General features: G+C 33.9%; 1 protein-coding gene and 1 long non-coding RNA gene across 2 annotated transcripts; both read right to left on the bottom strand.

Annotated features, from left to right (window-relative positions):
* Positions 1 to 1,264: 1,264 nt before the first annotated feature.
* Positions 1,265 to 5,045, bottom strand: LOC145307651 (uncharacterized). Its single transcript, XM_080150136.1, has 5 exons — positions 4,900 to 5,045; positions 4,219 to 4,287; positions 3,425 to 3,493; positions 2,909 to 2,988; positions 1,265 to 1,649 (listed from the first exon to the last, which is right to left on the bottom strand). The coding sequence occupies exons 1-5, from the start codon at positions 4,906 to 4,908 to the stop codon at positions 1,565 to 1,567; spliced, it is 312 nt and encodes a 103-aa protein (XP_080006262.1). The 5' UTR covers positions 4,909 to 5,045; the 3' UTR covers positions 1,265 to 1,564.
* Positions 5,046 to 9,067: 4,022 nt separating this feature from the next.
* On the bottom strand, positions 9,068 to 11,738 carry LOC145306811 (uncharacterized). Its single transcript, XR_013875227.1, has 4 exons — positions 11,706 to 11,738; positions 10,629 to 10,687; positions 10,367 to 10,403; positions 9,068 to 9,325 (listed from the first exon to the last, which is right to left on the bottom strand). It is a non-coding gene; the product is annotated as an uncharacterized LOC145306811 (long non-coding RNA).
* Between the last annotated feature and the right edge of the window lie 3,230 nt (positions 11,739 to 14,968).

Raw genomic sequence — 14,968 nt, forward strand, 5'->3', positions numbered from 1 at the left:
ATAGGGAGGTAATTCGGGAGAAAATGTGGTAAGTGATGGGAAGGTGATGGGGGATGAGATGGGTAGGTCATGGGGGATGTAATGAGGGGGGGGGGGTAGAGTTGGGGGATGTCAGATGAATATGATAGGTGTGATATGGGAAGAATAGGTAAGTGATGTTGAGGTGATGAGGTATGTTGTGAGAAGAGGTGAGGGGTTGGTGATTGGGATGTAATGGGGGTATGAGATGGGGGGAGGTGGATGGGGACGTATTGGGGGAGATTTTGATTGATTGTGATTGCTTCCTTATGTTAACATCCCTTTTTTTAAGCTTTATAATTTCAACCAATTAAGATTTTAAAAATGATTTCTGGTCATTTCTAAGGAACCAAGAATCTCTAAAACAATAGTCTCCAAAATGATTTTATATATTTTATATGAAATTTTGAGTATCTTGGTCATTCTTGACAATATTCCCTTTTTACTGACAGTGTCAGTAAATAATTTTAAGACATTCTATGAAGTTTGTATCATTAAAAAAAAATAAGTTTTTATGAAAACTGTAACTGTTCTTGTTATAATTGTGTATAATTAATGTATTTATCTAGTCTAATAATAAATAATCTAGTCAAAAAATATTTGTTTTTATATTTGACCAAATCAGGCTAATAAAATAATTAAAAAAATTAAAAATGTTAAAAACTAGCTAAAATTTTTATTATTGTTATAAAATAAATTCAAACAAAAGAATATTACAAGCACTATATATTTTTATTGATTTCCTAGAAGATTACCTAGGTTTTTATTTTTTTTCAATTTTTGGATATCTTAAACAAAAATTTTGAAAATGTTTAAAAAACCAAATGAAAAAAATCTTCGAACTGAAAAAAAAATTGAGAAAAATCCTCCAATGAAAACATCCAATAATGTTTATGATAATCTTTCTAGTGCTCGGTGTAAAAATTGTTACATTTATTACATTAATATCAGCTTTTGTAAAATAGTGTTTTTTTTCAGTTTTTGTTTAAACTTTTTGACTGAAAAGTTTTGCTCTGAGAATTTACAAATGTACAACATAGAATTTACAATGTACAATATCTAATACCATAATATAAGGGCTCGACAGCCGTCTTTAAGCCTTAGAGAAGTAAACTTTATATATATTTTTTTTTAAATCAGTTGGAAGTCTAAACCTGACCAAAATACAATAATCTATATTTTCAAAAAAAAATTCAAAACATCAAAATGGATTTAAGTTTAAGACTTAGTTAAGTCTGATGCACGGCTGCCGAGACCTGCATGATATAATAATTTAATGGCTTACATAATTTCTATGTCTCACTAAATATAAAATTTTAGAAAAGTCTCAAAAATACACAAATTATTTGCAAATTTTAAAAATTTTGAATTATTTGTATTCTATCAATTTTTTATTGCTAAAAATATTTTACAAATTAAATCAAATATGGGGCTAAAATTTTCAGAACATTTTCTTTGGACAAGATAATTTTTTGTACTTGCAAATAAATGTAACAAAATGATCATTTACAGACTTTTTTTCTTGCTTAATGACTTTGTTTTTGTCTTATGCAGAAAAGAAGTTAAACCATTCTTCACTTGGGTCATCAGGTCTTGTCATGTTTGATATTGGTATTAATTCTCGTGGATTTCTAAAAACAAAACAAAAACTTGTTGTTGATATAAATTTATAATATAATGGATAACCAGACAACTACCTGGATCTCACTGACAACCTTTTCCGTCTGCTAGCAAATTGCTTTCAAATCTTTTGTAGTGACTTGGCTGTGATAATATTCCTGACATTATTGGTTGATTTTCAAAGATCCAATTGAAAGTCGGCACAAGGTCCTTGGAAAGGGGACATATAGTTATTTAAACCCCTTCCCCCTGTAGTGTTTTACTCTAATGAGAGAAGTTCAAAATCTGGAATCTAAGAATTCAAGATAGATATCATCCTTATCTCTGAAACCAACCTCATTAGCTTGGATCTAAGGCTCTAAGTTGGATTTGAGCCACATCTCTGGAACCAACTTTATTACCTGGTATCTAAGGTTCCATGATAGATGTCAGCCTCATCTCTGGAACCAACTTCATTACCTGGTATCTGAGGCTCCTAGATAGATGTCAGCCTCATCTCTGGAACCAACTTCATTACCTGGTATCTGAGGCTCCTAGATAGATGTCAGCCTCATCTCTGGAACCAACTTCATTACCTAGTATCTGAGACTCCTAGATAGATATCAGACTTATCTCTGGAACCAACCTCATTACCTGGTATCTAAGGCTCCTAGATCGATATCAGCTTCATCTCTGAAACCAACCTCATAACCTGGGATCTATGGCTCCTAGATAGATATCAGCCTCTTCTCTGGAACCAACCTCAATACCTGGGTTCTAAGGCTCCTAGATAGATTCAGCCTCATTTCTGGAACCAACCTCATTACCTGGGATCTAAGGATCCTAGATAGATGTCAACCTTATCTCTGAAACAAACCTCATTACCTGGTATCTAAGGCTCATAGATAGATGTCAGCCTCATCTTTGGAACCAACCTCATTACCTGGGAACACAGGCTCCTAGTTAGATATCAGCAATACTTCTGGAACCAACCTCATTACCTGGGATCTAATGTTCCCAGATAGATGTAAGTCATATCTCTGGAACCAACCTCATTATCTAGGACCTAAGGCTCCTAGATAGATGTCAGCCTCATCTCTGGAATCAATCTCATTACCTGGGATCTAAGGCTCCTAGACAGATGTCAGCCTCATCTCTGGAACCAACCTCATTACCTGGGATCTAAGGCTCCTAGATAGATATCAGCCTCTTCTCTGGAACCAATCTTATTACCTGGGATCTAAGTCTCCTAGATAGATATCAGCCTCATCTCTGGAATCAATCTCATTACCTGGGATCTAAGGCTCCTAAATAGATGCCAGCTTCATCTCTGGAACCATCCTCATTGATGATTGTACCATTTGGATAAATCTTTAATAAAATTTTTCAAAAATAATATTTAATTAAATAATAAGGTTTAAGGTCTGTCGGATAAGAACTAAACAACTGCTAAATAAATTGTTTCATACTTTAATAGTTATTTCTCGTATCATATTATAAACGGCTTTCCGCGGATATAGAATGTACAATTATAAGATTAAAACTAGTTTTTTTATCCCCGAGGTGCCGGAGGCACCGGCTAAAAAAACTGGTTTTAATCTTATAATTGTACATTTCTATATTTGTAGAAAACTGGATATAATACGATGCTAGACATAGTTTTTTCGTATGGATGAGAACCGGTTCCTATCCACCCACCGGATTCGAATAATTACGAGAAATATCATTATTGTATTAAAACACCTATTCATATCATTAATGTTTCTGTTCCATACCGTCCATTTGTCCATTCTTTTTTGAAAAATTCCTTTTTGTTTCCATCTTCAAAATAAATTCCTTTTTTCTTGAATCTTTCATCTAAAAGCATGGTTCCATTCTGAAAAAAAATATTTTCAGTATAATAGATGCATAAATCCCTTCAAGAATAATTAATTCACTAGATTCAAACTTTAAAATGAGAGAAAATTATAAAGAATTATTATTTTAGTTGACTTTATGGTATCTGTGCATATGAAAGGTAACACCCAAATATGCCCAGTTTAGTATTTTCATCAATTTTCCTTGAAATATCAAGATATGTTAAACTTGATTTATTGAGTTTGTAAAGGAACTGTTTGAGTACCTTAGGTTGGAAAAGGCATATTTTGTAAGTATTTTTGACTGAGTTATGGCCAAATTATGATGAAACATATAATGAGGTAACAGACATTATAACATAAATCATATGTGACTCTGTTTAAAAATGATTTTAAAAATTTGGTGGATTGTGTTTGACAGCACGTCTAAGGATATAAATCTATTAGCTAGCTTTCAGGAAATAATATCTTCCAAAAACTTCATTGCTTATATCATTAGAATAAGTCATATGTTACTAAATATAAACAGATATGTTTCTCTGCTAAAAAATATGTTTTTAAAATTTGGTGAATTATTGTGTCTGACAGCACATCTAGGGTTATATATCTATTAGCTTGCTTTATAAATCATATGTGACTAAAAATAAACAGATATGTTTGACTGCTAAAAATTTATTTTAAACATTTGGTGGATTATAGTGTCTGACAGCCCATCTAATTTAATTAATCTAAAAGCTGACTTCACCTGAAGAGCTCTTCCAACAACAACTGGAATAGGAGGTCCAATAGGGGGAACAATTGTTATTACCATTGCCTAAATAAGGACTATTATCTTCTTTAAAGGGGGAATAGTTGAAAATGATTATAAATTAAGTAAAACATTTAAGCATGTGAAGGAAATAGGAAACTAGGATTATCAAGCGAATAAAATACTCTAAATGCATACTTCATTTATTTTAAACACACTTACTGAAAGAGAGGTTTTTGTCAGTTGAAAACTGGTGGCGGATTAATTGAACATACAAATTTTAGTGGAGCATTTTGAATATTTTGATTATTATTTAGTTAGATGGATCAACATTGATAAATTGATTCAATCGATTTAAAAAAAAGACTTATCAAAAAGATAGATCAATATAGTTAGATTGATTGATAAAATAGATAGATCAATATTTACCAAATAGATTGGGTAATAGATAGTATATAAGATGGAATAATTTAGATATTAATCAAATATCTTGATTGATTGATAGTTTATTAAACAGATAAATATAAAAAAGAGTGATAAAATAGTTAGATCTAATTCTGTATTTTTCAAAAAAATTGATTGATAGATAGTTTGTCAGATAGATCAATATAAAAAGATCAATATTTATCAAAAAGATTAATATAGAAAGATTGATTAAGTAAAAAGGTGAATATTTACCATATACATGTTCGTACTGGAGGCATCATTAGTGTTGGCTTGAGCTGACCCTCGGTCATTCACATTGTTGTTATTATTGTTGTTCTAATGTATTATCAATATTGTTTTCCTCCCCTGTATGTAACGAGCCGTTTCCACTCCACAGGGGGAGCATAGGCCGCTGACAATTTGTTAGTGTTTCTGTAATAATGTGGCTTTTTTATGGTTATTGGATAGGGTTGTCAGACCTAAGCCCCATGATTTTGGTATAAAGGGTCCATTTGCCTATCAGACAACCAACCCTTTGATTGCACGACCTTTGTCTGAGAGGTCTTAACTGTGCATGGCAGTGAGTTGTGCAACATAGCAACAGTAGGAACCATTTTTAACGTCTTTAAAATGATGCGGTGTTGGACCGAGATTCGAACCTTTCACCTTCCATGACAACGAGCAGATACACTATGTGTTGAGCCCTGTATTGGGATGAGATACAACTCTATAGATCATGTTTGTTTGCTTTTATCCTAGTGTCCCAATGCAATGAGCAATCTAAATATATCATCATCAGGCGCATCTCTCTTTTTGACTGTTAAGTCCAGAGAATATGGACACCTTGTTCCTCCATAAATTCCTTTTTTTGGCAAGTGCTTCAGCTTCTCCCCATGTTAATTCCAAATTAAAGAGGTCCTTTTCAGTGCTCCGCCTCCAGGTCATTTTTGGTTGTCCCAGTTTACGTTTGCCAGTTTTGGGGTTCCATTTTAAAAACTTTTTTGGAAATCTATTTTATTCCATTCTGAGCACATGTCCTAGCCACCTTAGTCTTTTATATTTCACTTCTGCTTCAATACTATTGCACTTGGTCTTAGCATACAGCTCAATGTTTGATATTTTGTTTGGCCAGAATATTTTGCAAATTCTTCTTAGGCAGCTATTGTGAAATGCATTAAGTTGATTTGTTTTTAAGTTTTCACAGTTCTCCAGCATTCAGCTCCATAAAGAAGAACTGATTTCACATTACTGTTGTAAAGTCTGATTTTTGTTTTCAGAGCAAGTTTCTTTGAATTCCAAACGTTGTGTAGACTGTTGAAAGCAACCCTAGCCTTATCAATCCTGGTCTTAATATCAGCTTTTGAGCCATTTTCGCTGCTGATAACACTCCCCAGATAGGTGAATTTATTGCTTTGTTTCAATTGTTCACAGTTTATTGTTATATTTTGATCAGGGTTTGTAGGTATATTCATAATTTTGGTCTTCTTGACATTAACAAAGAGCCCGACTTGTCCTGCATATTTGACTAGTCTATCTGTTTTAGCTTGTAGACGTTTGATTGTTTCTGAAATCAGTGCCAGGTCATCAGCAAAGTCCAGATCCTCTAGGTGTCCTAGTATGCCCAGCTGGAGACCACGTTTTTTGTCCTCTGTGGTTTTCTTCATCACCCAGTCAATGACCAATATAAATAGAATAGGTGATAAAATGCATCCCTGTCTAACTCCAGTGCTTATTCTAAAGAAATCAGATGTCTTATTGTTTCCAACTGAAACACAGGCTTGGAAGTTGTCATAGAATTTAGTTATCATAATTATCATCTTTTCAGGTATACCATAACTTCTTAGTATTTTCCAGAGTGTTTGTCTGTGTATGGAGTCAAAGGCCTTAGAGAAATCAACAAAATTTACATGGAGTGGCTTGTTAAATTCAACACATTGTTCAATAACCGTCCTAAGGGTGAAAATTTGATCAACACAGCCCCTTCCAGCACGGAATCTAGCTTGTTCTTCTCTTAGTTTATTGTCAATTTTCTTATCAATTCTGTTTAAAATAATTTTACATAGGACCTTGCTTGGGATAGAAAGCAGCATAATTCCTCTCCAATTATCACAATTGTTCAAGTCTCCCTTCTTAGGAAGTTTTATGATTATACCTTTAGACCAGTCTGTTGGTATCTTTTATTGCCTCCAAATTTTATCACAGAGATCAGTTAGAGTCCTAGTAGAAAGGTCCTAGCAGAAAGATCTATGTCTGCCTTAAGCATTTCGGCAGTTATTAAGTCAGGTCCAGGTGCTTTGTCTTTCTTTAGACTATGTATAGCATCTTTAACTTCTTGAATAGTTGGTGATCGTGTGTCTATGTCTATTTCATGTCCTGGTTCTGGTTCAGGTCTGTTCAACACTTCTTCAAAATGCGATTTCCACCTTTCAGCAACTTCTTTTTCTGTAGTGAGTAATTTACCATCTTTAGCCTTGATAGTCTTACCAATCTTTTTGTTACATTTGCCACTTAGTTGCCTGGTTATGTTGTATACTGTTTTATGTTACCGAAGTCAGCTGCTCTTTGGGCCTTTTTAGCCAGATTGTCAATGTAATCTCTCTTGTCTTTCCTTGTGCACTTTTTGACCTCTTTATCTTTAGCAGTATATTCAGCTCTTAAATTGCTCATGTCAGCCAAATGTTGAGCACTATGAATTTTATTTTTAAGCTTCTTTCTCTCTTCTATTTTGTTCCATGTTTCATCAGAGATCCAGTTCTTTTTCTCTGGTTTCTTGTGTCCTAGGATTTCCTTAGCAGTAGATTGAAAGTTTTCTTTAATAGAAGTCCATGTGATCTCAGTCTCGTCATTTAGGTCCTCTAAGACTTGAAATCTATTTCTGAGTTTTAAGACAAATTCATTCTTTATCATAGGGTCCTTTAATCTTGAAGAATCATATTGTCTACCAATCTCACTCTTTTTATCATGGCCAGTACGCTTTAGCTTTAATTTAATCTTACTGACAACTAGTTCATGGTCACTAAATATGTCGGCTCCTCTGTAACTCCTACAGTCTTGCATTGACTTGACCCATTTTCTATTGATCATAATGTGGTCAATCATGTTTCTTGTTTGTCCATCAGGCGTTGTCCAGGTATATTTGTGAATGTTTTTGTGTTGGAATAGTGTACCTCCTACAACCATATCATTATTTAAACAGAATTCAAGTAAAAGTTCTCCATTTTCATTTCTTGTACCTATACCAAAGTGTCCCATTGCGTTCTCCACTCCAGTCCTGTCAGTTCCTACTTTAGCATTCATATCTCCAAGAACTAAGCACATGTCATGTTTGGGTACTGAGTTTCTGATTGATTGCAGTTGATCATAAAACTCATGTTTTACTTCTCCATCTTTGTCATTTGTTGGGGCGTAGCATTGGATAATAGTCAACTTGCAATGCCTTGATTGGAATCTAGCCGTAATTATTCTGTCTGATATAGGTTTCCAGTCTATTAGTGAATTGACATGTCGTTTTTGAATAATTATAGCAACACCATACATATGTTGGCTTTCATGACCAGAATAAAGTATTAGGTGGCCATCTTTGGTTGTAGTTTGTCCTTGTCCTGTCCATCTACATTTCGCAATTCCAAGTATTCCAATATTGTAACTTGTCATTTCTTTAACTACTTGGGCTGTTTTAGTTGACTCATACATTGTTCTAACATTCCAGGTTCCTATCTTACAGCTTTGCTTAGAACTTATTGGTCCTGTCATCAAGTTCATAGCTTCCTTTCGGATTTGACCATCATCTTTCATATTCTCAGTAAACTGAGCATCAGTTCCAACAGTTCTTGTTTCATGTACACCTCTGGCTGTGTAAAAGCCATAAGTGTTTGAGGTTCTGTGGGTGTTTTCTTGAACAGGGATTTTTTACATGTAGGATAGTTATTATTTTATACATATTATTTTTTTGGGAGGGGTGTCCCTACCTCCCAGAAAATAGCTTAAAACCACAACAGAACCAGTAGGTTTATTCCCTGGAAGGTAGAGCCCATTCGGTTCAGCGGTTACCAAGATCTTAAGCTTCAGACAGACAGATAGACAGACATCAGGCTACTTTCTATGTCTAGGAAGCAGCTATAACTATTAAGAATTTTTCTTTGAGTTATTAAAAGATTCTCTTTATTTCTAGCTAGCAGATATGCCCCTAGAGACCGCTTGCAGCAGCGCTTTATATTTTTTGAATATTTGGTGGTACTCTCCCTCAAAATAGTTAAAACAAAATAAACTGTCCAGAAAGTACATGAGAAGTACAATTTAAATGATCGAGAACCGTATCAGTTCAGCAATTTACAAGATTCTTTGGTACACACACAAAAACAGACAGAGATTCTTTTACTTTATTATTGGCTACAACTATTGATATTGAATTTTCCTGATCATTGTTGTTGACATTGGCCATGAGATTTGCCACAGCATTGAATCCCAACAGAGCTGAGGTCATCAGGTTATACGTGTTGAAACCATAGTTACCTTCATAAATAGGGTTTATGTAGTGGACAGATCTACCCATTAGTTACAACTATTAATATTGAATTTTCCTGATCATTGTTGTTGACATTGGCCATGAGATTAGCCACAGCATTGAATCCCAGCAGAGCTGAGGTCATCAGGTTATACGTGTTGAAACCATAGTTACCTTCATAAATAGGGTTTATGTAGTGGACAGTAAGCTATATAAGTTGGAAAGAATTCTCATGTATATAATAGATTTGAAATCTGCATAAAATTTTAAGGATTTTTTTTATAAAATTCGTTTTTTGTATAATTCTTTATCTAAAAGCGCAAATACAATTTAAGTTACTTAATTTTGACATCTGTGATTGGTGGGTTGAAAACAATCTGCACTCTGATTGGAGAAGCTGAAGTTTCGGACATCATTCAACCAATTAGAGCGGAGGTAGTTTCCAATCCACTTATCCTATTGGTCAAAATTAATTAACTTAAATTGTATTTGTGCTTTTAAATAAAGTATTATACAAAAAACGAATTTTATAAAAAAAAAATCCTTAAAATTTCATGTAGATTTCAAATCTATTATCTAAACACCATAAATTTAACTAGGACAGGTAAATTTGTTAGTAATGTGTTGACTTTCATAGCATAAACTTGTATATATTTTGAATCCACTGTGTTTGTGATTTAAAAGTGAAGCATCTCTATAATATTCACTCGTTTAGCATTATAGTAAAACACTAGAGGGAGAAAGGGTTAAATAACTTTATCTCCCCATCGCAACCATCTTGTGCAACCTTTCTATTGGGTCATTGAAAATCAACCAATGGTGTCGCTTATATTTTACACAGTCAAATAGCAGAAAATAATTTATAAGCAGAAGCCTCTAGGGGCACTTGACCTTTGGGGAGGGGGGAAGGAGTTGACCCCACTACCCATTTTCAATTCTAAAAATAAAAAGTAAAATAAATTTTCTTTTGGGGGTCAGTTTTTAAGGGCAAGGTTTGACTAATGAAAAACCTTCCCATTACCTATGAGAAGCTACACTGTAAAGGACAATCATTTCGGTTCAGCGGTTACCGAGATCCTTCACAATGTCCCACTATTTTATATAATAGGACAAATATATTGATTGAGAGACAATTAAAAAAAGAGATTTGTGGATGTTAAGATAGATAAATAATTAATAATTTATATAAATGCGCGAAGCGGCAAGAAAAATTACCTGTTCCATCTGGACAATTTGATCGTTTCATTCTACCCTAAAACAAAATAATTGCAGCGTATTATAGACAGCTTTCCATGGATAATTAAATGGAGAATTATAGGATTTAAACCTGTTTTGGTAGCCCCTAGGGGCTGAAGTCCCGGACTAACTTTTATGACTTTTATTTTATTGTCTGTAATACGATGCTATACATGATTTTCCAGTATGGCTGAGAACCAGTTCTTATCCAGCGGATATTAATCTGTTTTGAAAAAAATACCTTTTTCTGTGATTGTTCTTTTAATACGGATAAGGCTGCCGTAAATTCAGTTTCAAATCCTAAAAAATAAACAAGGATGACAACATCCATAAAAAGCAAGATAAACATATAACAAACGTAAAGACAGATGGACAGAAAGACAGACAGGCCGACAGACAGACAAGTGGGTAGACTGACGGACAGACAACGAACAGACAGAAGAAGAGACGGACAGGTGGACAGGCGGATGTACAGACGGACTGACATACAGAAAGACAGACGAACAGACTTACGGTAGACAAACCGACAGACAAACTTACAGAAAAAAATACAGACAGAGAGAGAGACAGACAGTAGGACATACAGATAGACAAACCGACAGAAAAACAGATAGCCGATCAGAATGACAGACAGATAAATATACAAACACTCAGACAAGTAGATAGACTGACAGAAAGACAGATAACGGACAGACAACGGACAGACAGACAAATGGATATACATATTGATATACAGGTAAACAAATTGACAGAAAAACAGACGGACAAACAGACAGACAGTAGGCGAGCAGACAAACAAACAAACAGTAGGCTACCAGACAAAAGACAGACAGGTAGATGAACTGACAGACACATGAAAAAACAGACAGAAGGCAGAACAAAAAGTCTGACAGACAGACAGATAAACAAATAGACGGTTACACAGACAGACAAACAGGCAGACATTCAAACAGACAGAGAGATAGCCAAACTAACAGACAGATGAACAGACAGACGAATGGACAGGCAGACATATGGACAGGCAGACAGACGGACGCACAGATAGACGGACAGACAAACAGACAGACATACGGACAGGCAGACATACGGACAGGCAAACAGACGGACAGACAGATAAATAGATAGACAGATAGACAAACAGACGGATATACAGACAGACAAACAGGCAGACATTCAGACAGGCAGAAGGATAAACAAACAGACAGACAAACAGACATAGAGAGAGACAGACATACAGATAGGCAGAATAGACAAACAGACGTACAGACAAATAGACAGTCGGACAGACAGACTGACAGCCCTATAAAAATTTATTTACCTGCTACACTAAGGTTTGTCAAATTTACATCCATTATCTGAACACAAGGATGACAACATATATAAATGCGAAGATCTTAAATCAGACGGAGGGACAAACGAACAAATATCAATGTGTATCATCATTGAGGGTGTACATCAATATATCGACCGTTGTCTTATCCCTTTAAATCTCTGCAAAAAAACCTTCATTTTTATAGACAGAAACGACGTAAAGAGAGATAGCGTAGAGGCAACGAATATAATTAAAAATTAACATGATGTTTATTTGTCTGTCTGTATGTACAGAAGGAAGCTAACTGCTGAACCGATATGATTCTCCTTTACAGGGTATCTTCTTGTATGTCCTGGGAAGGTTTATAACTATTTTGGGGGAGATACCACCACCCTCTCAATATAAATCATAGAGGCGTAGCCGCTAGTCCTATTACATAAATTAGTGTATTTTTTGTCTGTTGCTTATTATGTTACACAAGCTCAAACTCACAATTATAGTTTGCCTGTCTATTATTATGTTGTAACATTGTGTTGCTGATAATCTCATAAACATTATAAAATTTAAACCCTTCTAACTTATCATGATTTTGTCCCATATTGTGTTATAACTATAATAATAGCTTGTACTCATTAGTTAAATGTTTGTTTATTACTTATTTTATGAATGATTTTTTACGTGAAATAAAAATCATTTTGAAAACATCTAACATCAATTGAACTTTAAAAAACATAACTATTGGTGTAATGTTGAATAATTTTCTGTACTTTAACATAAAAATCCAAAAATATTATAGTTTTTTGTTTCATGTTATTTGTGTTTAAATGAAATAAATTATTAAGAATCTAAGATTTCGATAAATACTGAACTGATTGGGTTCTTCATGTTATGGAAACTTAATAAAGGTAGAAGGATTTAGATTCTATGAATTTATAGATTTAGGTCTTTGGATAGTTTTAGGCTATTTGTCTGCTTCCTTACCCCTTCCAATACAGAGGCTGGCGGCTCAGCCGATAGTGAATATAAAGTTTTAAGGTGGATGGACGGACAAATAAAAGATGATTAAAAGAGTAGCTGCGCTACTTTAAACCTTTAAACAAGAATAATAACAATGCTATTGTAAGATAATTATAACGTAGCTTCGCTCTAAAAACACTTTTTTTCACTACCCTAGAGGCCCCCAGGGGCACTTTTAGTGTAAGAGGGGGGAGGGTGTAAATTAAACTCTCATATTTTCAATTTTAGTTCTATATTAAAATCTTTTTTTAGGGGGCGGGGTAATTTTTCTGGGGTCAATTTTTCTTGGGAGGGATGTGGTAACCTCCCTAAAAAGAGGTTTTAAACCTTCCTCGGACCTATAAGAAGCTATATTCTAAAGGAGAAACATGTCGGTTCAGTGGTTAGCGATATGCGATTTCAGTTGAAGGGTTGGTTATAAACATTTCCTCGGCCTAAAATAAGATTCACTGTAAAGGAGAACCATATCGGTCCAGTGGTTAAACAAACAACATAAATGGACTGACATCTAATCACTTTTATATAATAAGTATTATAACAGCTAAATAAAAACTAAATGAAATTGAAGAAAAAATTTACAGTTTATTTTTTACAGTTATAAATTCTGCTTTCATTACAATCGATATATGATTACTTGGATGTTGCATCACATTTTCATGTACTCTAATAAAATGTTACTGACAGCTGGCTAAAATAACGATAGCCCTCATCCACTCCCTCCTACTGGATGAAAAAACTGACCAATAAATGAGATCCATATTAGCAACCTAAATTGATTTTAAAGTTCCCCCTGTCAATATATCCACGTATACTAAATCCATTTTCATTACATTGGGAAATTTTTTGGAAGATGGATGGGACATCCTTATATAAAAGCAACAGGATGTTTGTGTCTGTGTGTTTGTCTGTCACAAAGAATCTCTCTAACTACTGAACCGATATATTTCTCCTTTACATAGCTTCTCATAGTTCCTGGGAAGGTTTATAACTATTTTGGAAAGTGTTCCACCACCCTCACATGAAATATCGTAAGTAAAAAAGAATGACTCTCCCCCCCTCCCCAACAATTATTTTTTAATTATTTACAAATAGTGGTTGAAACGCTTGGACACTCAACTGATCCATTAAATTTCAATGAAAGTCCCTTAATTAAGCCAAAGAATAAGAAAATGTTCTTATAAAACTTTAGGGACTAGTGTAATAAAATTAAACAGCCCAATGTCCGCTCCCTCCCTGCATTAACATAGCAACTCGAAAGTAATTTCCAGAAAGTCTGTATGTCATTTCATAAAAACAAAATATGTTTTATTTTTAATTTATTTAGAGAAAACTTGACATCCTTCAAACCTATATGAAGCTTCACTGGTAAGGAGAAAGATATCGGTTCAGCAGTTAGTGAGATTTTGAAGCAACATACAGACATTATATAAATATAAAACCGTTGAATTGCAATTTGACATTGATATACTATTGTAAGTCTTTTTTATTATTTTTATATGATATTTCCTTATAAGCCATTCCCTTTTACAAAATACAACGACGACTTTTCAAAATATAAACAAAAATGCGGCAAAGCAAAAATTAAAAATCTTCCACGAATTTTTTCAAATATTGATTATCGCCCTTAAAGACATTTATAAAGCTTTCTTAAAAAGTTTTCAAAATTCAGATCAGCAATTTCCGAGCTTCAGGCTAAAATTATTGCTTCATAATGTAGGAAATTACCGAAGCTAGCTTTTTTGCGCTATATTTTGACAGAAACACTCCGTTTGGGACAGGTAGTTGGTGAACAATTAGACCATGAAAACAAGTCGCCAAAATAAAAATGGTATAATTTTCATTTAGTCATACAAATCAATTATTTTTGTTTATCTGAAGCTAGAGATCTCGGAAAATGCTGATGATATTGAGAAAACCTTAAATAAATTCTCTAGTCCTCAAAGCTTTATAATCACGTTTTCTTATTCGTTGGCTTAACAACCTTGGGGACTCTTAATTTTGGTTTATTATATAGAGTCTAAACATTCAAATCACTAATTGTAATCTTTAGAAGGGTTAATTTGTTTATCATCATTTGGGATTTTTATCAATTTATCGACCATTGTCTTATCCCTTTATAGCCCTTGCTATAATTTCATTAGGCAAAAAAGTTTTGGTATTAAAATGAATAAATGAGTTGGCGGTCTTTTGTTCCAAAACAGGTAAACACAGGGGTAAAGGGATATAACAATGGACATATAATTGCATTTTAA

The sequence above is a fragment of the Acartia tonsa genome, chromosome 15 (assembly GCF_053477335.1).
Source record: "Acartia tonsa isolate MP-2025a chromosome 15, ASM5347733v1, whole genome shotgun sequence".
Taxonomy (NCBI): Eukaryota; Metazoa; Arthropoda; class Copepoda; order Calanoida; family Acartiidae; genus Acartia; species Acartia tonsa.